The sequence below is a fragment of the Coregonus lavaretus genome (assembly GCF_964263955.1).
Source record: "Coregonus lavaretus genome assembly, chromosome: 6".
Lineage (NCBI taxonomy): Eukaryota > Metazoa > Chordata > Actinopteri > Salmoniformes > Salmonidae > Coregonus > Coregonus lavaretus.
Genome location: NC_139993.1, coordinates 61,105,828 through 61,128,598, shown reverse-complemented (window position 1 = coordinate 61,128,598; position 22,771 = coordinate 61,105,828). Strand labels below are relative to the sequence as shown.

Here is a 22,771-nt window from a genome sequence, read left to right as displayed (position 1 = left end):
GTGATCCCAACCCAGCCCTTGTTCTCTCTCTCATTTGATCTCTTCCTGTTTGTCTCTGATTTTATACTGTGTTTTTATCTCAGTTGAGATGCCCACTTTCAGAAGCTAAGCATTTGAGTGGCGATATGGTTGGTAATCATTCTTAATGCGCTTCCAAGTCCACTTCATGTTTATGATGAACTAATAAACTTCAAATTGCATTATTAATTATTTGAATTGTGTCATCATATAAAGGGGAAGTTACTTGTTTGTTGAAAATAAGTGGACCCATTGACATACAATTAGAAACAATGTATTTGATTACATAAAGTATTATACGATTTTACAGGACAATTTCATATTTGGACTACAATAACCACAATTCCCCACTACCGGAATTCCTGATTTACTTACTTCCGGTCAGGAAGATGGCCGTACACAACAAATAGTTAGCGGAAATATTAACTATATTTAATTAGTTTTCTTCGTTTTATAGACGTATAACCGAGGTATTTGCTGGAAAACACGTAAGTTGGCGTTTTAAATCTAGCTATGTTTATGCATTATCTCACGTATGGTTTAGTTTCGATGCTGAGATTGCTAACGTTAGCTAGCCAGCCAGCCGCCTGAGCCGGTGTCTTGATTGTCTTCATTTACAGTGCTAGTTACAGTAGTTAGCTAGCTGGTTTGCTAGCTATGGATTCATCTTGATAACATCCTCTGTATATATTCAATATGCAACCTCTCGCGCTGTTTTTGAGATTTGGCTCACATTTTGCCCTGTCCGGAAACGGTTGTACAGTAAAAAGGGAACTGCTATTTGATTCACAGTTGCTGTCGAGAGGCTGGTTGCTTCGTCACTGATTGCCTACACCTGGCATCTTTTGGATTTCGGGTGGGGTTAATTTGGCCAATAGACAGCCGATAGTATTTCTGAGGAAGGGGTGTGGATTTGTCTGACTAGGGATCCGCCCTGGTTCCGCCACTCGCACTAGGGCTACACCTCTCCCCCCAGCAGTAGCAGGCCGGCCAATGCATCACACAGATGGGATGTCTAAACGGGTTCCTTGGGACGTCCCAACTCTGACGTCACCCCATTGAAGTTGACATTTAAAACTGTTAGGGTAGGGACATCTCAAGGAGCCCGGAGAGCACTAACCCACACCGATGCATCACACATATCATTAATTATGTCCATATTTTAAGCTTATCTGTTTCCATCAAATAACCTTTAAAATAAATGAATATCTAAAATATGTGATATGATTATATATCTCCGCAGCAACCAGGATCCATGGAAACGCCACAGCCCGGCCCAGCAGACGGAGAGGAGCGATCGGTGGAGCTGCGGCCCAGAACACGCTCCAACCCGGAGGGTGCAGAGGACCGGCGCAGCAGCACTGGTAGCCTAGGCAACAGCAACCCCAGCACCCAGCAGCCCGCAGTGGGCAGCCGAGTGGAGGGGGAGGGGGAGGCCTCAACCAGCGACAGTCCTCCTAGCTCCATCACCACCACAGTCTCTGCCACCACAGCCCAGGCTGTGGCCCCTATAGTGGCTGCTACAGTCAATGCCATAGTAGGCCTGGCCACCCCCACGCCAGTAGCCAAGGACAGGCCTAAACCCACCCAGGCTCCTCCCCCTCTGGCGCCCCCCATCCCTCCCACGGCAGAGTTCCAGCTACGAGCCCCCCGCGTCAACTGTCCAGAGAAAGTGGTGCGTGGTCCTGTACTGTTGATGACTAGAAACTGAATGAGATCAAAGGGATGTCATTGTGAGAGATATTGGGCTAATGCAGTTCACTCCCTGTGATTTAGGCTAGATGAAAAGACTTGCAGAGTGATTGGTTCAGACCAGGTTGTTATAAGATTGTAATCCTATTTTTTTTTATTATGACAGATAATCTGTTTGGATCTCTCTGAAGAGATGTCATCGCAAAAGCTGGAGTCCTTCAATGGGTAAGCTCTACTTCTGGTATATCTCTTATCTGCTTGACGACAGGTGAAGTGACCACTCTCTAACGAGGACCAAAGATCTGAATCTTTTCCTCGCTCCCTTCAGATCCAAGACCAACGCTCTCAATATTTCCCAGAAAATGATTGAGATGTTTGTGAGAACGAAGCACAAGATTGACAAGCGCCATGAGTTTGCTCTGGTGGTTGTTAATGATGATGCCTTGTGGGTGAGTGTTGTTGGCCCATTCACTTTTAAGTACATTTATTTTTCCTGATGGCCACAACCAAACAGTTATTCTTACGCGGTTATCACACAGTACTGTATTCTCAATTTGAGTTGAATTCTATTCCTTCCTTTCCGTATGTGTGTGTGTGTCGCTCTCTCTTAGCTGTCAGGTTTCACTTCTGACCCCAGGGAGCTGTGCAGCTGTCTCTATGACCTGGACACCAATGTGTGTGAGACCTTCAGTATCCTTCCTGTCACTACAACAACAACACATTCAGCCTGTAGTGTAGTCTAGCGTGGTATTGTGAATGATTGAAACTGTTGGAACATCCTGGAAGTTCTCTCCTTAATATCCTTCACCAGATCTAGAGGATCTTCTTAGTGTTATGTAAGTTCCATCTCTTCCTCCTTTAGTCACTTCTCTACTTTTCCCTTCTGCTGTGGTTCTAACGGTTGTCCTGTATCCTCTGCTGTCCCTGTAGCCGTCAGAAGATAGAGCTTCCTCTGATGGACAACATCCAGACCATCCCCCCTCCGTTTGTAGTCAGGACTCTCCTCATCTACAGTAGACACGCTGGACAGCTGCAGTTCAGCCCCTCAGACGCTGTCAATGTAAGGGACCATACTGCACCACCACTGTATCAACCTACAACTGTCTACTGCTAACTGTACTACTGGATCAATGACCTTATCAGCCATCTACTGCTCTGACTCTCCACTGAATACTGTTGTGTACAGCTGTGGCGGGTATTACGTGTCTATATCTGTGGTGAGACCTAGCTCTGCTCTCAGTGTTTGTGGTATTATACCAGCGCTGTCTATTTGAACAGAGACACTAACTGTCCTTCTCTCATCCTGTAGAACATGCTGCAGTCTCCCTACTTCTTCTTTGATGTGGTTTACCTTCACAACGGGGCTGAGGAGCAGGGGAATGAGGCCAGCTGGAGGGTGAGTGGACGAGGAGAGGGAGGGATTAAAGGAGAACAACGGCACAGACATTCATCCAAGCTCTGAAATGTTACTATGTGAGAAAGTGATGCAGCTGAAAAAGAAGATTCCATCTTACGCAAGATAGTGGCACCCTACAGCTCATATACACTACATGACCACAAGTATGTGGGCACCTGCTCGTCGAACATCTCATTCCAAAATCATGGGCATTATTATGGAGTTGGTCCCCCCTTTGCTGCTATAACAGCCTCCACTCTTCTGGGACGGCTTTCCACTAGATGTTGGAACATTGCTGCAGGGACTTGGAGTGATTAGGCCTGGCTCGCAGTCAGCGTTCCAATTAATCCCCAAGGTGTTCGATGGGTTTGAGGTCAGGGCTCTGTGCAGGTCAGTCAAGTTCTTCCACACCGATCTCGACAAACCATTTCTGTATGGACCTCGCTTTGTGCGCGGGGGCATTGTCACGTTGAAATAGGAAAGGGCCTTCCCCAAACTGTTGCCACAAAGTTGGAAGCACAGAATTGTCTAGAATGTAATTGTATGCTGTAGAGTTAAGATTTCCCTTCACTAGAACTAAGGGGCCTAGCCCGACCATTATTCCTCCTCCACCAAACTTTACAGTTGGCACTATGCATTGGGGCAGGTAGCGTTCTCCTGGCATCCACCAAACCCAGATTTGTCTGTTGAAGCGTGATTCATCACTCCAGAGAACGCGTTTCCACTGCTCCAGAGTCCAATGGTTGCGAGCTTTACACCACTCCAGCCGACACGTGGCATTGCGCATGGTGATCTTAGCCTTGTGTGCGGCTGCTCGGCCATGGAAACTCATTAAGCTCCCGACGAACTGTTCTTGTGCTGACGTTGCTTCCAGTGGCAGTTTGGAACTCGGTAGTGAGTGTTGCAACCGAGGACAGACGATTTTTCAGCACTCGTTGGTCCCGTTCTGTGAGCTTGTGTGGCCTACCACTTTGCGGCTGAGCCGTTGTTGCTCCTAGATGTTTCCACTTCACAATGACAGCACTTGAGTTGACCGGGACAGCTCTAGCAGGGCAGAAATTTGACGAACTGACTTGTTGGAAAGGTGGCATCCTATGACAGTGCCACGTTGAAAGTCACTGAGCTCCTCAGTAAGGCCATTCTACTGCCAATGTTGGTCATTGGAGATTGCAAGGCTGTGTGTTCGATTTTATACACCTGTCACCAACGGGTGTGGCTGAAATAGTCGAATCCACAAATGTGTACTTCCTGTTCTATCACTGAAACCTGAAAAACTGTTCCACTTAGAGATATCCTTATATCCTTTCACTTAAACTGTCATTTCTTACATGAGTGTGTTCTCTCTGTTCTCTCTGCAGGACATCTACACATCATTCTGTAACCTGGACTCTAAAGGCACCTGTTACCGCTTTGAGGTATCTCTGTGTGGGCCGGCCATCGAGCTCCACAACTGCATGGCCAAGCTGCTGTCCCACCCCCTCCAGAGACCCTTCCAGAGCCATGCCTCCTACAGCCTGCTAGAGGGAGATGACCCCCAGGATGTAGAGGCCACCGTCTAACTGGAGGTGCCTGGTAGAGCGACAGACCCCAGGGGGAGGCCAGTGTTTAACATGGGGGTCTCCAAAGTACCCTGGTCCTGGAGAGTTACAGGGTCTGCAGGCTTTTGTTCATTTGACACTGAATCAAGAGGTGTGTTAGTGCAGGGCTGGAGCAAAAGCCTGTTGAATCAGGTGTGTTAGTGCCCGGCGCCGGACTAAACGGCTGCACACACTGTAGCTCTCCAGGACCAGGGTTGGAGAACACTGCTCTAACTGGACAAGGAGATGGGTTGCTAGGAGATGACAATGGGGACATTAGGAAGCATGTGTGTATGTATTCCATTTTGTTTTAAACCTGATCTGGGGACAGTGTTTTCCCTACAAGTCTTAAAGAGTGAAATCCATGGCAGTACTTCTAGGCCTACACAATAGATGTGACCCATTTCCATGGCTGGCTTGTGGAAAACGTACATTGAAATGACTAAATATAGCTATATACACTATCAGGAGCAAGGTTGTTGTAATGGGTTGTCTGGGTTTGGGAAGGGTTGTAAACTATGATTCATTTTCTTTTTCTTTACATCCGTACACCCTCTGGTGGGTAAGTTTGCCTTATCAGATCAGCTGTTTATATTCCCACTGATGTTGCCTGTTGTTTTGTCAATTGTGTTTTCGTTGATCTGTTTCTGATGATTAAAAGATAAACGTTAGGTTTAGTCTACATCCATTATGTGACGCGTTCCAGACCCGGTATGTCTTTTCACCACTAGGTGGTAGTATATGTCCTTGGTCAAGCAATGGTTGACAACTCCTGTCCTCGAGGGGCCACACAGTCTCTTTTTAATGTTTCACTGGTAATATACTGCTTTGTTGGGGTATCTGTTGAGATTAGAGACCAATGTATAATTTGGTCTGACATATTGAGACATGGAATCCGGGACTAAAACTAACTTTTTTTGTATACCAGCCACGGGCAGGTAGATTTAAATAAAATCAGTTTTTAGATTTAAAAAAACCTAGTTTTTAAAAAATCTACCTGCCACTCAGATTTATTTATCAGCCAAAATATTTGTTTACACCATAATTACACCAAAAAACGGAAGAGCACGCCTAGCAATGTTTCTAAAACAAGAAATGTATTACTAGTAAGACGTAATGTGGTATACTGCTCGATTTAATTTAATATTCTGTGATCTGAGTCTTTTAACCAAAATATCACAGACAACATTTTTCAGCTGACACTTTAACCAGCAGCATACCACCCTGCATCCCACTGCTGCCTTGCCTCTGAAGCTAAGCAGGGTTGGTCCCTGGATGGGAGACCAGATGCTGCTGGAAGTGGTGATGGAGGGCCAATAGGAGACACTCTTTCTTTCCTCTGGTCTAAAAAATGAATATCCCAATGCCCCAGGGCAGTGATTTGGGACATTGCCCTGTGTAAGGGTGCCGTCTTTCAGATGAGACGTTAAACAGGTGTCCTGACTGTCTGTGGTCACTAAAGATCCCGTTGCACGTATCGCAAGAGTAGGGGATGTTAACCGCGGTGTCCTGGCTAAATTCCCAAATCTGGCCCTCTTACCACCATGGCCACCTGATCATCCCCAGCTTCCAATTGGCTCAGTCATCCCCTGTAGTTATTCCCCAGGTTGTTGCTGTACATGAGAATGTGTTGTCAGTCAACTTACCTGGTTAAATACAAAATGTAGGTTACCTTGGTAATGGGGCCACTGGAGTCGTCCAGTGAGTCTCACTAGTAGAGATCTCTTTTTGCTATTAGTGGAAGCAAACTCAAACATTGAAAAGCAACCTAGCTTGTAAAAAAACAATGTAAATAGCCAAGAAACACGAGAACAAAGTCTCACTTTGAGTAAATTAGGCCAGCTTTTATACACATCGCTTCTAAAAACAAATCTTTCAGCACTTCTCTCACAGTGCTCACAGCAGCCCCCCAGAAACAGAAATTCTCTTCAATCATCTTGAAAAAACGTACACTGGAAATCAACCAATGTTGAAAGTGCGTGGGCGACAGAGAGAAACACAACTGTGCAGTTTGAGGCCATTTGGCAGAGAGATGCGGGCGCTGGAGATGGGGGTGTGAGCAGGTGGGTCTGGGCAGGTGTGATGTTGTGGATGATGGTGTGCGTCTGTATGTTGTAATTTGTATGTGTATGTTTTATAAAGTAAAAAAAAATATTTTAAAAATAGTACAAACAAATATTACGAAACAGAAATTCCAGTAACTTCTGATTAATTATAGAAAATGACAATTTGTATTAAATGCCAGATATCATGCTGAACCACCAAAATGCCAAATTCCGGATCACATTCCTTCTCCAAAGGAATGAACAATGTGATCCACACATGCAGATGCTATTTCCTGTGCCCCAGGCAGCACACAGACACAGGATCAGCTACGATAGAGGAGTCAACATTACAACAATGGGGAACTGTCCTCCTCTCAGGGATCACAGAATAACAACTATTCCCCACAGTGCTGCACGGGCCACGGCCACAGTTGTTTGTGGTGACGAGGTCTGACTGTGAGAAGCCTGGGCTGGTGTCTAGGAGGGGTGAGACAGGAAGAATACAGAGCCTGGGCTGGTGTCTGGGAGGGGTGAGACAGGAAGAATACAGGGGCTGGTGTCTGGGAGGGGTGAGACAGGAAGAATACAGAGCCTGGGCTGGTGTCTGGGAGGGGTGAGACAGGAAGAATACAGAGCCTGGCCTGGTGTCTGGGAGGGGTGAGACAGGAAGAATACAGAGCCTGGGTTGGTGTCTGGGAGGGGTGAGACAGGAAGAATACAGAGCCTGGCCTGGTGTCTGGGAGGGTTGAGACAGGAAGAATACAGAGCCTGGGTTGGTGTCTGGGAGGGGTGAGACAGGAAGAATACAGAGCCTGGGCTGGTGTCTGGGAGGGGTTAGACAGGAAGAATACAGAGCCTGTGCTGGTGTCTAGGAGGGGTGAGACAGGAAGAATACAGAGCCTGGGCTGGTGTCTGGGAGGGGTGAGACAGGAAGAATACAGAGCCTGTGCTGGTGTCTAGGAGGGGTGAGACAGGAAGAATACAGAGCCTGTGCTGGTGTCTAGGAGGGGTGAGACAGGAAGAATACAGAGCCTGGGCTGGTGTCTGGGAGGGGTGAGACAGGAAGAATACAGAGCCTGGGCTGGTGTCTGGGAGGGGTTAGACAGGAAGAATACAGAGCCTGGGCTGGTGTCTGGGAGGGGTTAGACAGGAAGAATACAGAGCCTGGGCTGGTGTCTGGGAGGGGTGAGACAGGAAGAATACAGGGGCTGGTGTCTGGGAGGGGTGAGACAGGAAGAATACAGAGCCTGTGCTGGTGTCTGGGAGGGGTGAGACAGGAAGAATACAGAGCCTGGGCTGGTGTCTGGGAGGGGTGAGACAGGAAGAATACAGAGCCTGGGCTGGTGTCTGGGAGGGGTGAGACAGGAAGAATACAGAGCCTGGGCTGGTGTCTGGGAGGGGTTAGACAGGAAGAATACAGAGCCTGGGCTGGTGTCTGGGAGGGGTGAGACAGGAAGAATACAGAGCCTGTGCTGGTGTCTGGGAGGGGTGAGACAGGAAGAATACAGAGCCTGGGCTGGTGTCTGGGAGGGGTGAGACAGGAAGAATACAGAGCCTGGGCTGGTGTCTAGGAGGGGTGAGACAGGAAGAATACAGAGCCTGTGCTGGTGTCTGGGAGGGGTGAGACAGGAAGAATACAGAGCCTGGGCTGGTGTCTGGGAGGGGTGAGACAGGAAGAATACAGAGCCTGGGCTGGTGTCTGGGAGGGGTGAGACAGGAAGAATACAGAGCCTGGGCTGGTGTCTAGGAGGGGTGAGACAAGAAGAATACAGAGCCTGTGCTGGTGTCTGGGACACAACGTATCTCCCAAGATGATATCTCAACCTCCTTTTGTTATCATTATTTTTTGTAATACTTTTTATTTTCACATTAAATGACTGATATCTCAGCTCCTGTTGGAGTTGATCTTAGAATAATATGGGTTCACGTTATAAAACAGTAAGATCGACTTGCCCACTAACATACCAAGATAGATGGATCAGTCGTTCAGTCATGACCCATCTGTAAATAACTCATGACATTACTGTATGGATTTGCTATGTCTATGTACATTGTTGTTTTACGTCAATGTATTTGATATGTTATTCTGTGACGATAGTCTCTGACAGCAGGGCTGAGCAGTGCTAACAATGTGAAAGTGATGTCAGCCCAGACGTCTCTGCTGACCACAGGGCAGGGTGAAGTTATGATAACCTCTGGAGCGGTGCGCGGGCTGAGCCGGGCTGCCCAGGGGCCAGGGGAGGGCCAGGAAGGAGTCACAGCGTAGGAAGTGTGCCTCAGCGTTTATAAACATGGCCCTCAGGTTCACCCTTTACATCCATAAAGGACAGCTCCAGTGGTATTCAGTGGTAGTGGTATAGACAGTTTACTGAGAAAGAGTATTTGACTCTGGTTAGTTTTCAACTTTAGTAACTTTTATGTTTAGTAACCTTAGAGTTAACTCATTTTGAGGCTTCAGCACTTTTTGAGAGAGCGCCAAGAGAGCTCTTTCCCCTGAGAAACCAACGAGACCTCCATTTACTTTTCAATACCCTCGTCTTGACCACACCAACATCCAGCAAAGATGTACAGCAGCAACAGCTACTCGCAGGCCAAGTTTGGCCTGGAGGCCAAGGATGCCCACAAGCCAAAGGGAAAGAGCTGCGGCTACTACATGAGGCTCGTCTTCTTCTTCTCCTCTCTGATCCAGTCCCTCATCATCGTCAGCCTGGTGCTCTTCCTGGTCTACGGCCAGCCAGAGAAGTCTGCTGAAGAGAGGAGGGTGGAGGAGCTGGAGCAGAGTTTGAACAGGATCAGCGAGAACAACATTAACCTGAGGAAGGATAAAGCTGACCTGGGAGCTGCGCTGGGGGCCAGGACGGCTGAGAAGACTGCCCTGGAGGGAGAGGTGGCCGCACTGAAGAAAGCAGCTAATGCCTCAGGGGAGCAGATCAAAGCCCTCATACTGAAAGCGGTGAGGAGATGGGACTGTAACATTATGATGCAATATGAATTGATACTGGCTAATTTTTTGTTATTCTTTTAAAAAATATTCATTTAGATATTGTGAGCTGACGTACATTACTAGAAGCATATAGTGTGCAGGAATTATTTTGGCATTAGATCTGAGAAATTATGAATATACAGAGAAAATTATACATTTATGAATTATTTGTTAAACTGGTTCTGCTGCAAATTTTTTATCAGGTCTCTCTTGTAAAATGATTAATGTTTTTATCTCAGTGGTAAGCACTTACATGACTATAATGCAAGGATATCTGCACACTAACTTTGCTTCCAAAAAGTGACGGTTTATTTCAATTAGAGGAGCATAGCTAATATTTATGAAGACAAAACCTGACACTTTCTTTAATCTGTTATTTCCTCCACAGAGCCATTGTGAAACAGAAAGGAAGAAATTAGAGATGTTCCGTGGTACCCCTGTCCGGTGTCCCACCATCCCCACAACTCCTAACAGTACGTTACTATTTGCCCTTTGTCACTCAGGGTTAGGTGTAGCATTCCATTCTAATACTGTGATGGAGACCTGCCACAGTGACACAGTACATTGACCCAACAGTTCAATGTAATAACAACAAGTAACAACAATTTCTGATGTAATATATTTTCTCCTCAGCTGAGGTAAAAACCCTCCAGTTTCTGAACTCCCAGCAGGCAGCGATGATCAAACTGATCGAAGCCAACTTCACCCAGACCAGCCAGTATATCCGCATGGAGAGGGACAATGCCATCAAGGACCGCGATGCCCACAACCTTGAGACCATCTCTTTGCGGAGGGAGAACACCAACCTGAAGGAACAGCTGAACCTCTACACCCAGAAGTGTAAAGAGGACTTTGCCAAGTCTCTGGAGGGGATCCAGACGGTGACCAGTAACTTCCTGGTGCGCATCGACAACCTGTTCCCCCACTCCATGACCTTTCACCTGACCTGTGAGAAGCAGACAGAGCAAATGGAGAACATCAGGGCCAGATGCTCCAACCTGTCTAAAGAGGTTGAGAACAAGTTCCAGACATACCTGGACAACGTGGGGAACAAGGTATGTGGAGTACACCAGACCTGGGTCAAATATATATGTCACATACTTTGTAAAGTATTGGAGGTGTGTTAAATTTAGCTTGGAGTTTACAGGTTAGCCAGTGTCCCAGTCTGTTTCTGCTTTACCCAACCTCTTGGCGTAACGGTTAAGGTGTTGGTTGACAGTCGCTGGACCCGGGTTCAAGTCCCGGTTGGGGATACCCCCCGAATTCGCTACAATAAGTTATCCTCTTCATCCAGGTGGCAAACATACAGGCCCAGTCCAGTCGCCTGGAGGTCCAGAACAGCCAACTGACCCTTGACCTCCAGCAGTGTCGTCACAACCGCAGCGTGACGGCGGCGGAGGGCAGCAGGCTGCTGCTGGAGACCCGGGAGAACCACGACAGGCAGGTGGAGACCCTGCTGAAGGAGCAGAACCGACTGAGGGAGGAGAAGAGCTTGCAGGGAGAGAGACTGGCTCTGAGGGAGGCTGAAGTCAACACACTCAAAGGGAATGTCCAGTCACTCACCGCCAACTGTAACGCTAAGGTAAGAGAGCAAGGGAATAATAATTGTGCACATTATCATAACTTTAGATAGCAAGCAGATCCAACCAAAGAAGCTTGTTATCCGTGGGACCCTATGGTATGAGTGAACTACATTACCAGCACACTACAACCCTACATTAGCAGTTGATCAATGTAACCCAAGGAAACACTGTGTCCCTACCATCCTCTGGAATGTGATTTGTGGCCATCGATAATGTTGTCCTGGTGCATAGCTAAGGAGAAAGACTGTCAGCATAATAGTGGTGTTGGGGGGGCACAGGAAGAGACAGACAGACTAGATAAAGGAAGGGACAGGCGGACAATAACAACCACACGCCAGGAGGAGGAAGCACAGTTTGACAAATGGTTTGTTGGTAGCTACAGGCTACGGGGGTCTCATACCGATTAAGAACTTCACTGTTTCAAGTGTGTGTCAGTGCGCTTTTTGAATTTTGCTATGTCACAAGTAATGTGACGAGTGCATAAAGCATTGGGGATCAGGAGGATCTGCAGTGTAAATTTGTTGGCTGGTAAAACTCATAAAGCGTTGGGGATCAGGAGGATCTGCAGTGTAAATTTGTTGACTGGTAAAACTCATAAAGCGTTGGGGATCAGGAGGATCTGCAGTGTAAATTTGTTGACTGGTAAAACTCATAAAGCGTTGGGGATCAGGAGGATCTGCAGTGTAAATTTGTTGACTGGTAAAACTCATAAAGCGTTGGGGATCAGGAGGATCTGCAGTGTAAATTTGTTGGCTGGTAAAACTCATAAAGCGTTGGGGATCAGGAGGATCTGCAGTGTAAATTTGTTGACTGGTAAAACTCATAAAGCGTTGGGGATCAGGAGGATCTGCAGTGTAAATTTGTTGACTGGTAAAACTCAAAGCGTTGGGGATCAGGAGGATCTGCAGTGTAAATCTTTTGGCTGGTAAAACTCATAAAGCGTTGGGGATCAGGAGGATCTGCAGTGTACATTTGTTGACTGGTAAAACTCATAAAGCGTTGGGGATCAGGAGGATCTGCAGTGTAAATTTGTTGACTGGTAAAACTCATAAAGCGTTGGGGATCAGGAGGATCTGCAGTGTAAATTTGTTGACTGGTAAAACTCATAAAGCGTTGGGGATCAGGAGGATCTGCAGTGTAAATTTGTTGGCTGGTAAAACTCAATCCGTTTGTGATGTTTTGTCTGTAATGCAGCTCGCCGGCCCAAAGCCTGCTGGACTGATGTCATCCTTGAAGGGAGGACCATCTATTGGCGCGCCAGTGATCAGTAAACCCCCCATGGTACAGACACACGACTGACTCTCATAGTCACTGGTGTTACACTCACTGTCAACTGCAGAAATAAAGCTTGAATAAATAAAAATAACTCCATTACACGATCAAAAGATCAGTTTGAGATGACATTGATAAACTGAAAGTGTTGATCTCCTAATGCTAGATGTTGTAATGATAAACCCAGTAAAAAAAAATCATCAGACACCACATCGTAATCATTTTACTGATGCGGCTATGTTTGTTCCTTCAGGTGAGGTGAGGAAGATGGCCTACCTGGGCCATGACAGAGTGAGAAAATGAAGGGACTTACTGATATGGTCCCTGGAGGATTGGGTGTGGTGCCTTTCAATGATCAACGTGTGCTCTTAGACTTTAGAATATCCATGTGTAAATACTACAGACACTATATGTTCTATCTACTGTCCTACATGATGTATACTGAACAAAAATATAAATGCAACATGTGATGTGTTGGTGCCATTTTTCATGAGCTGAAATAAAAGATCTCCGAAATTTTCCATACGCACCAAAACTTTTTTCTCTCAAATGTTGTGCACAAATTTGTTTACATCCCTGTTAGTGAGCATTTCTCCTTTGCCAAGATAATCCATAGACCTGACAGGTGTGGCATATCAAGAAACTGATTAAACAACATGATAATTACACAGGTGTACCTTGTGCTGCGGACAATAAAAGGCCACTCTAAAATGTGCAGTTTTGTCACACAACACAATCCCACAGATGTCTCAAGTTTTGAGGGAGTGTGCAATTGGCATGCTGACTGCAGGAATGTCCACCAGAGTTGTTGCCAGAGAATTGAATGTTCATTTCTCTACCTTAGAGAATTTGGCAGTACATCCAACCGGCCTCACAACCGCAGACCACGTGTAACCATGCCAGCCCAGGACCTCCACATCCGGCTTCTTCACGGGATCGTCTGAGGCAGGGGGAGGGGGACTGCTGAGGAGTTTTCTGTCTGTAAAAAGCCCTTTGTGGGGAAAAACTCATTCTGGTTGGCTGAGCCTGGCTCCCCAGTGGGTGGGCCTATGCCCTCCCAGGCCCAACCATGGCTGCGCCCTTGCCCAATCGTGAAATCTATAGATTAGGGCCTAATGAATATATTTAAATTGACTGATTTCCTTCTATGAAGTGTAACTCAGTAAAATCTTTGAAATTGTTGTGTTTTTGTTCAGTCTAAAAACTGTATCTACAAATGTACACTGAGAGTACAAAACATTAAGGACACCTTTTCTTTCCATGACAGACTGACCAGGTGAATCCATGTGAAAGCTATGATTCCTTATTGATGTCACTTGTTAAATCCACTTCAATCCGTGTAGATGAAGGGGAGGAGACAGGTTACCTTCAACTCAATATTAGGACGGTGTCCTTAATGTTTTGTACACTCAGTACATATGCCTGTTAAAATTTCATTCATTTAATAATTAATTTAATACGGTTGACTTTATCCTTGTAATTCCACTTGCATTTGATTGCTGAGTTTAGGCTGGGAATTCACTGTCTACTGAAATTCACTCTACTGTGAAAAGCATTTTGTGTTCTCCTTCAACTTTATTCTCAGGTTAAAGAAAAATAAATGTATACAAATAAAGTTAATCCTAAAACGCAATTCAATGTTTATTAAATGTTTATTAAAGTGTGTTGATTTTAGATATTAACATCTTCCTTTGCTAATCGTTTTTTCTAATTTATGATATCAAATAAATCTACTAAAGTCTGTTGGATTTTAGAAAATAAAAGTTTGAATTTGCAGTTCTTCAAAAATGTTCTTCCTCTTTGAATGTGAGCGATCTTTGTTATAAAAGTGTAATACCCACCACCAGTTTAAGAACCGCAGCAATTTCCACTAACGTTGTGTCCTTTGTGAAAGACATATTATTATGATTTTTAAAAAATTTGCAATTTTATTTATTGAGTTTTTCAAAGAATAGTGGAAGAATTTGAGAGAAAATAATGCCTATAGCATTGCTATTCAATATGAAGTCTGTTAATAGCTCCACGTGGGGAAACTGTTAACACTGCCACACCTAGTATGACAGAGGTGAAATCCCATGATGGCTATGTCCAAACTCACATTTATAAATATATCCATAATTTATATATATATCCATACATCATTTATATACATCCTGGTCTGGGGTGTCTATATATCCATACATAAATACATCCTCACTGTATGTTTCTGAATAATACAAGTTCTAAATATGTTTTATGAGTAGTGCAATAAGACCCTTATGGCAACATTAGTTCTAAGTGGTTTTAATGGCTTTCTCCATTCTGATGGTTTTATACTCAACCAGACTAGGACAAAGCTGACAGTGAACTAGTCCAATTTGTATAACTTTTCATTTATTTATCACTGTATGAAAACATACCGGTATGTAGAGCTATACCGTAAAATATGATATATTGCTCAGCCCTGTTTCACACCCAACTTTTTCCACCCAAATTCCAAACAGAATTTGGTTTGAGGTGACCTTTAGAAGGTCGTGGTCATGTGAATCTATAGACTAATAACATACAGCGAGTCTTGGAGGAGAATAACAGTTCAACTGAAGGTGCTTGTTTACGATGATACATCTTGGTTGGACTGAGTGGTACTGACTGATGGTAGCCTTTTTCTGCCTGCGTCTGTTCATCATGGATGACAGAACTACAGGTGAAGGAGCCTCTACTGTTCTCAGGAAATCCTTTGTTTAAGGACTGTTTTTTTAGCCTTGTGTGGTCGGTTAAACACACACACACACTGTCTTACCCTGAGTCAAACAGGGGGAGTGGGCACACAGAGCAGCTCTGTGAATGTGAACCCCAATGCCCCCAATTACGCTCTGTCGCACACAGACGTAAAAACACCTCCGTCAGAGGAAACACAATTACCACACAGGTTAAACTACACTCATCACTCAACCATGACATGTCCATTGGACAGCCGCTCATATGTCTTTTGGTGTTTTGTCTTGTAATGTAGGTTATGTTGAAATTGTTCATTTAATAGATAAACGAGAATAGCAAATATGTTCTTGTTTTCTTTTGATCACTTTGTTGTCAAAGCACATGTTTTCCTGATAAACACCAAGCAGAATTCCAGGTGTTCTTCACCTAGGTAAAATTAGTTTTATATTGGATATTCGGTTTTCTCTCATCAATAGCTATTGACACACAAACACACAAAAATGTATAATAAAACCCATAATATTTCAGATTTCAAGCTTCAATAGCTTCCACTGCTTTTCTTTTAAATGTAAAAAATAAATAAAAATGTTTTCTTTAGCGTTCAATCTTCAATAGCTTTTACACAAAGCATGCATGCCATGACTATGAAAATATTCAGAATCAGGGTAGGATGGACAAAAATCCATGGCTTGAAAAAATATATATTTTTCATAGTCATGGCATGCTTTGTGTAAGAGCTATTGAAGATTGAAACCCCCCCCCCCCATAAAAATAAATAAATCAAAATGTCAACAAAAAAGAAGACATGGATTGAAGTCCATCCACCCCCTATTCAGAATATATCATTTACATAGTCATGGCACGCTTTGTGTTAGAACTATTGAAGAATGAAAGCAAAAAACTAAACTAATCTATATTTCAACCAGAAAAAGCTGTGGATTTTTGTCTATCCTCCCCCCATTCAGAATATATTATTTTCATAGTCATGGAAGGCTTTGTGTAAGAGTTATTGAAGATTGAAATTTGAAATCTTATTATAAAAATTAAAAAAAGTGCATTTTTCTTTATCCACCCGATTCAGAATATACCATCTTCATAGCCATGGCATGCTTGGTACAATAGCTATTGATGACAGAAAACCGAATAGCCATTGACTATCCAATATAAAACTAATTTTACCTGGGTGTGTTCTTCCAGTTCTAACCAACTTATTAAAAATTGATTGCAATACTAACTGGTCATTTCTAATTTCTTATCAAACACTTATCAGGAACATTGTTTCTCAGAGGATCAGAGAATTCCAGGTACCAACAATCCCGTTTCCAAGGAAATGCAGGCAGCCCTTTCCAGGATTTTCAAGGTTAATGATAATAACATACCAACAGGTCCATTATCAAAATGTCGGCTCATTGCCACCCATACATGTAGACTTCCTTAATTCCAATAACTTATATTTTGTTATGTTACTTACTGTTCTCCATTGTGCTCTATTGATTCAGCTGGGCCCAACAAATCCCCTGACTGCTGGAGAAAACATCAAACAAAGAGGCACTTCAATATAGAGGTCTGCTCGGGACTGGTTTATTCATCCCACTTACCGCCCGCCCCCACCTGCTACCTCAATAACTGGACCTGAACCCAACCGCAGTCCCGCAATGTTATTTTAGGCGTATGTGACGGCCATGGTCCAGCTATTTTGTGCCCTATAGGCAATATCAAAATGCTCAAAAATAACCTAAGAAATAGGTTAAATTACCAGAGATTCTCACGGGGCCCATTATATTAGGCCATCTGTATTACTGGGTATATCAGCTAATAGGCTAGATGTAGTTTGTAGAGAGATGAGTTGGAGAGACTTGCACTTTCTCTTGAGCAACGTTTTATAGCCTACCATTTAGGAGTGGGACAATTTTCAGACAGAGACAAATATAAATATTTCTAGGCAATGTAGTAAACTATAGCCTAATCATATTTAGGAAGTACATTTCCTTGGAAAGATTACTGCCCTGTGCTTTTCCCCCCAGCATAGGAAGCCTACTCTATTTCATTGAGACCACACATACACTGTGTACAAAACATTAAGGACACCTTCCTAATATTGAGTTGCACCCCCTCAGAACAGCCTCAATTCGTCAGGGCATGGACTCTACAAGGTGTCGAAAGTGTTCCACTGGAATGCTGGCCCATGTTGACGCCAATGCTTCCCACAGTTGTGTCCAGTTGGCTGGATGTCCTTTGGGTGGTGGACCATACTTGATACACACGGGAAACTGTTGAGCATGAAAAACCCAGCAGTGTTGCAGTTCTTGACACAAACCGGTGTGCCTGGCACCTACTACCATATCCTGTTCAAAGGCACTTAATATTTTGTCTTGCCCATTCAGCCTCTGAATGGCACACATACACAATCCATGTCTCAATTGTCTCAAGGCTTAAAAATCCTTCTTGAACCTGTCTCCTCCCCTTCATCTACACTGATTGAAGTGGATTTAACAAGTAAAATCAATAAGGGATCATAGCTTTCACCTGGTCAGTATATGTCATGGAAAGAGCAGGTGTTCCTAATGTTTTGTCCACTCAGTGAATACTAGACACACTTGATCTCACACGCCCAACTAAGAGGGGAGAGGAAGGCTACTGAACGTGAAGCAGTGAATTCTGAGTGTGTGAATAATGTGACAAAGATGTGTTTTTAATACAACAGGTAGGACTAACGCATACAAAGCAGAAAGAGGACTGTTTCCAAATAATCTGCGACAACAAAAATACTTTCATCCCAAAGTTGTCTGATCTGACCGTCTGCTCGCAACCGCAGCATGAAAAATGGCAACCGCGCCACAATGATCTCTGTCGGGACCCGCAGCCCTCTACTTAAATCCAAAACCCACAGTAAACTCTGCAATTGATTTGTGTGACTGCTGGGTCAACAACAGTTCTAGCTCCTACTTTTAGACAGTGTTCCTCTGGCATCCATTAATCAGTCTTGAGATGAAAGGATGTCAGCAGAGCAACAGAGTGGAGAAAAGGAGGGGGTGGAGGGAGGGAGGGAGGGGGGAGGGGGGGGGGGGGAGGGAGGGCGGGAGAGAGGGAGGGAGGGAGGGCGGGAGAGAGGGGGGGGAGGGCGGGAGAGAGGGGGGGGGGGGGAAGCTGTAGGCTGTGACACACTTACTGACAGAGAGACGGTGTGACAGAGAGACAATGTGACAGAGAGAGTGTGACAGAGACAATGTGACAGAGAGACAATGTGAGTGACAGAGAGACGGTGTGACAGAGAGACAATGTGACAGAGAGACGGTGTGACAGAGACAATGTGACAGAGACAATGTGACAGAGACAATGTGACAGAGAGAGTGTGACAGAGACAATGTGACAGAGAGACAATGTGACAGAGAGAGTGTGACAGAGACAATGTGACAGAGAAACGGTGTGACAGAGAGACAATGTGACAGAGAGACGGTGTGACAGAGAGACAATGTGACAGAGAGACGGTGTGACAGAGACAATGTGACAGAGAGAGTGTGACAGAGACAATGTGACAGAGAGACAATGTGACAGAGAGAGTGTGACAGAGACAATGTGACAGAGAGACGGTATGACAGAGAGACAATGTGACAGAGAGACGGTGTGACAGAGAGACAATGTGACAGAGAGACGGTGTGACAGAGACAATGTGACAGAGAGACGGTGTGACAGAGACAATGTGACAGAGAGACGGTGTGACAGAGACAATGTGACAGAGAGACGGTGTGACAGAGAGACAATGTGACAGAGAGACGGTGTGACAGAGAGACAATGTGACAGAGAGACGGTGTGACAGAGACAATGTGACAGAGAGACAATGTGACAGAGAGACGGTGTGACAGAGAGACAATGTGACAGAGAGACGGTGTGACAGAGACAATGTGACAGAGTGTGACAGAGACAATGTGACAGAGAGACAATGTGACAGAGAGAGTGTGACAGAGACAATGTGACAGAGAGACGGTGTGACAGAGAGACAATGTGACAGAGAGACGGTGTGACAGAGAGACAATGTGACAGAGAGACGGTGTGACAGAGACAATGTGACAGAGACAATGTGACAGAGAGAGTGTGACAGAGAGAATGTGACAGAGAGACAATGTGACAGAGAGAGTGTGACAGAGACAATGTGACAGAGAGACGGTGTGACAGAGAGACAATGTGACAGAGAGACGGTGTGACAGAGACAATGTGACAGAGAGACGGTGTGACAGAGACAATGTGACAGAGAGACGGTGTGACAGAGACAATGTGACAGAGAGACGGTGTGACAGAGAGACAATGTGACAGAGAGACGGTGTGACAGAGAGACAATGTGACAGAGAGACGGTGTGACAGAGACAATGTGACAGAGAGACGGTTTGACAGAGACAATGTGACAGAGAGACGGTGTGACAGAGACAATGTGACAGAGAGACGGTGTGACAGAGACAATGTGACAGAGAGACGGTGTGACAGAGAGACAATGTGACAGAGAGACAGTGTGACAGAGAGACAATGTGACAGAGAGACGGTGTGACAGAGACAATGTGACAGAGACAATGTGACAGAGAGACGGTGTGACAGAGAGACAATGTGACAGAGAGACGGTGTGACAGAGAGACAATGTGACAGAGAGACGGTGTGACAGAGACAATGTGACAGAGAGACGGTGTGACAGAGAGACGGTGTGACAGAGACAATGTGACAGAGAGACGGTGTGACAGAGACAATGTGACAGAGAGAGTGTGACAGAGACAATGTGACAGAGAGACGGTGTGACAGAGACAATGTGACAGAGAGACGGTGTGACAGAGAGACAATGTGACAGAGAGACGGTGTGACAGAGAGACAATGTGACAGAGAGACGGTGTGACAGAGACAATGTAACAGAGAGACGGTGTGACAGAGACAATGTGACAGAGAGACGGTGTGACAGAGACAATGTGACAGAGAGACGGTGTGACAGAGACAATGTGACAGAGAGAGTGTGACAGAGACAATGTGACAGAGAGACGGTGTGACAGAGAGACAATGTGACAGAGAGACGGTGTGACAGAGACAATGTGACAGAGAGACGGTGTGACAGAGACAATGTGACAGAGAGACGGTGTGACAGAGACAATGTGACAGAGAGACGGTGTGACAGAGACAATGTGACAGAGAGACGGTGTGACAGAGACAATGTGACAGAGAGACGGTGTGACAGAGACAATGTGACAGAGAGACGGTGTGACAGAGACAATGTGACAGAGAGACGGTGTGACAGAGACAATGTGACAGAGAGACGGTGTGACAGAGAGACAATGTGACAGAGAAAGTGTGACAGAGACAATGTGACAGAGAGACGGTGTGACAGAGACAATGTGACAGAGAGAGTGTGACAGAGACAATGTGACAGAGAGACGGTGTGACAGAGACAATGTGACAGAGAGACGGTGTGACAGAGAGACAATGTGACAGAGAGACGGTGTGACAGAGAGACAATGTGACAGAGAGACGGTGTGACAGAGACAATGTAACAGAGAGACGGTGTGACAGAGACAATGTGACAGAGAGACGGTGTGACAGAGACAATGTGACAGAGAGACGGTGTGACAGAGACAATGTGACAGAGAGAGTGTGACAGAGACAATGTGACAGAGAGACGGTGTGACAGAGAGACAATGTGACAGAGAGACGGTGTGACAGAGACAATGTGACAGAGAGACGGTGTGACAGAGACAATGTGACAGAGAGACGGTGTGACAGAGACAATGTGACAGAGAGACGGTGTGACAGAGACAATGTGACAGAGAGACGGTGTGACAGAGACAATGTGACAGAGAGACGGTGTGACAGAGACAATGTGACAGAGAGACGGTGTGACAGAGACAATGTGACAGAGAGACGGTGTGACAGAGACAATGTGACAGAGAGACGGTGTGACAGAGAGACAATGTGACAGAGAAAGTGTGACAGAGACAATGTGACAGAGAGACGGTGTGACAGAGACAATGTGACAGAGAGACGGTGTGACAGAGACAATGTGACAGAGAGACGGTGTGACAGAGAGACAATGTGACAGAGAAAGTGTGACAGAGACAATGTGACAGAGAGACAATGTGACAGAGAGACAATGTGACAGAGAGACGGTGTGACAGAGACAATGTGACAGAGAGACAATGTGACAGAGACAATGTGACAGAGACGGTGTGGCAGAGAGACGGTGTGGCAGAGAGACAATGTGACAGAGAGACAATGTGACAGAGAGACAATGTGACAGAGAGACAATGTGACAGAGAGACAATGTGACAGAGAGACGGTGTGACAGAGAGACAATGTGACAGAGAGACAATGTGACAGAGAGACAATGTGACAGAGAGACTGTGTGACAGAGAGACAATGTGACAGAGAGACAATGTGACAGAGAGAGACCAGGTCAGAGACCTGGGTGAGAAGGAGTAAACTGGGGAAGAGGAGATCAGCGAGGAAACATAAATATTTAATCAAGGCCAGATTGACAGGGGAACAAAGGGCACAGAGATGATCGTCTACCAAACAGTTTCTTTCCCACAGAACACAGAGATGATCGCCTACCAAACCATTTCTTTCCCACAAAACACAGTGTGAGGATGCTCAAACAGTGACTCAGTAGAAAGTCACAGCTGATCTGCGAAGATGTTTCCACTTCTTCAGTCTGGCTATGGCTAGAGTTGAGATGCACCAGTTCAAATGATCAGGACACACAATTAAATGTACACTAGTTACATTTTGGTTTATTGCTAGAATAACTGCATTTGAAGTCTGTCGTGTTTCACACTGGTACATTATCTAGTGTGAGGGTGTCCTTTCTGCATTAGATGTATCCATGTTGAACCATTTATTTCCCTATGCAGAAGTCTCTGAATATGATGTCCAGGATCTCCTCGGCTCCGACCCGTCCTGTAATGCGTCCCAGGTGGGTGAGGGCAAGGCGGACCCCCTCTGCGGCCAGGGCCAGGTCCTGGTCTCTGTAGTGGTGGTACTGGTTCAGGGCCTGGACACCCTGCTGGAGGTGGGCTCTGTGACGGGCCTGGGTCAGACTGGGAGCTCCGCTCAGAGGGTCACCACACCTGGATGGGACAGTCGTGTTATAACTGATGTAGTGTGTGTAGGTGTTGCCAAAGGTTTCAGAAGAATGGGGTGTTTGATCTTCAGTCTGGGAGCTGCTATCAGCGTTACTTTTTTTGAAATACTCAGGATGTATCAAATTTAATCCGAGTTTATTCGTCATATCCACAGGATACAGCGGGGTGTAAACAACATTCTTACTGTAGGGTAGGCACAGGGCGGATAATGTTATGACAAGTCATGATATTATCAAAAGCTTAGGGACCAATCCTAACTTACTTGCGATATCAAAGTGTTACTCAAGTTAATTTAGAATGAATTACACAATTAATCTATCAATCAGAGTTAGGATTCCGCCCATGGTGAGTCCCTGACATATAGGAAAACCATAAAAAAAAACATCCTTAGAAACATTC

General features: G+C 45.3%; 3 protein-coding genes across 7 annotated transcripts in view; 2 read left to right on the top strand and 1 right to left on the bottom strand.

The window, feature by feature from the left end:
* Positions 1 to 387: 387 nt before the first annotated feature.
* On the top strand, positions 388 to 5,354 carry babam1 (BRISC and BRCA1 A complex member 1). 2 transcript variants are annotated; one of them, XR_014613355.1, is made up of 10 exons: positions 392 to 506; positions 1,262 to 1,693; positions 1,877 to 1,935; positions 2,039 to 2,159; positions 2,322 to 2,400; positions 2,522 to 2,546; positions 2,641 to 2,770; positions 3,020 to 3,106; positions 4,465 to 4,731; positions 4,891 to 5,354. XR_014613355.1 is itself a non-coding variant. In XM_084163168.1 (9 exons), the coding sequence occupies exons 2-9, from the start codon at positions 1,274 to 1,276 to the stop codon at positions 4,663 to 4,665; spliced, it is 1,122 nt and encodes a 373-aa protein (XP_084019294.1). In that variant the 5' UTR covers positions 388 to 506; positions 1,262 to 1,273; the 3' UTR covers positions 4,666 to 5,354. The 2 variants fall into 2 exon arrangements, 1 of the variants encoding a protein (XP_084019294.1); XM_084163168.1 differs by having other exon boundaries at positions 388 to 506; positions 4,465 to 5,354.
* Positions 5,355 to 9,072: 3,718 nt separating this feature from the next.
* Positions 9,073 to 14,102, top strand: plvapb (plasmalemma vesicle associated protein b). Of its 2 annotated transcripts, XM_084163050.1 has the most exons (6): positions 9,073 to 9,681; positions 10,100 to 10,184; positions 10,345 to 10,766; positions 11,006 to 11,293; positions 12,489 to 12,575; positions 12,820 to 14,102. In XM_084163050.1, exons 1-6 carry the CDS (start codon positions 9,292 to 9,294, stop codon positions 12,826 to 12,828), a joined length of 1,281 nt encoding a protein of 426 aa, XP_084019176.1. In that variant the 5' UTR covers positions 9,073 to 9,291; the 3' UTR covers positions 12,829 to 14,102. The 2 variants fall into 2 exon arrangements, with proteins under 2 accessions (XP_084019176.1, XP_084019175.1); XM_084163049.1 differs by lacking the exon at positions 12,820 to 14,102 and having other exon boundaries at positions 12,489 to 12,811.
* Positions 14,103 to 21,994: 7,892 nt separating this feature from the next.
* The window catches only part of gtpbp3 (GTP binding protein 3, mitochondrial), a 35,236-nt gene continuing 34,459 nt past the window's right edge, over positions 21,995 to 22,771 (bottom strand). For all 3 annotated transcript variants that reach the window (XM_084162951.1, XM_084162952.1, XM_084162950.1), the window contains exon 9: positions 21,995 to 22,357. In XM_084162951.1, the coding sequence (XP_084019077.1) occupies positions 22,126 to 22,357 (232 nt within the window). In that variant the 3' untranslated portion in view covers positions 21,995 to 22,125. The remainder of the gene's footprint in view (positions 22,358 to 22,771) is intronic.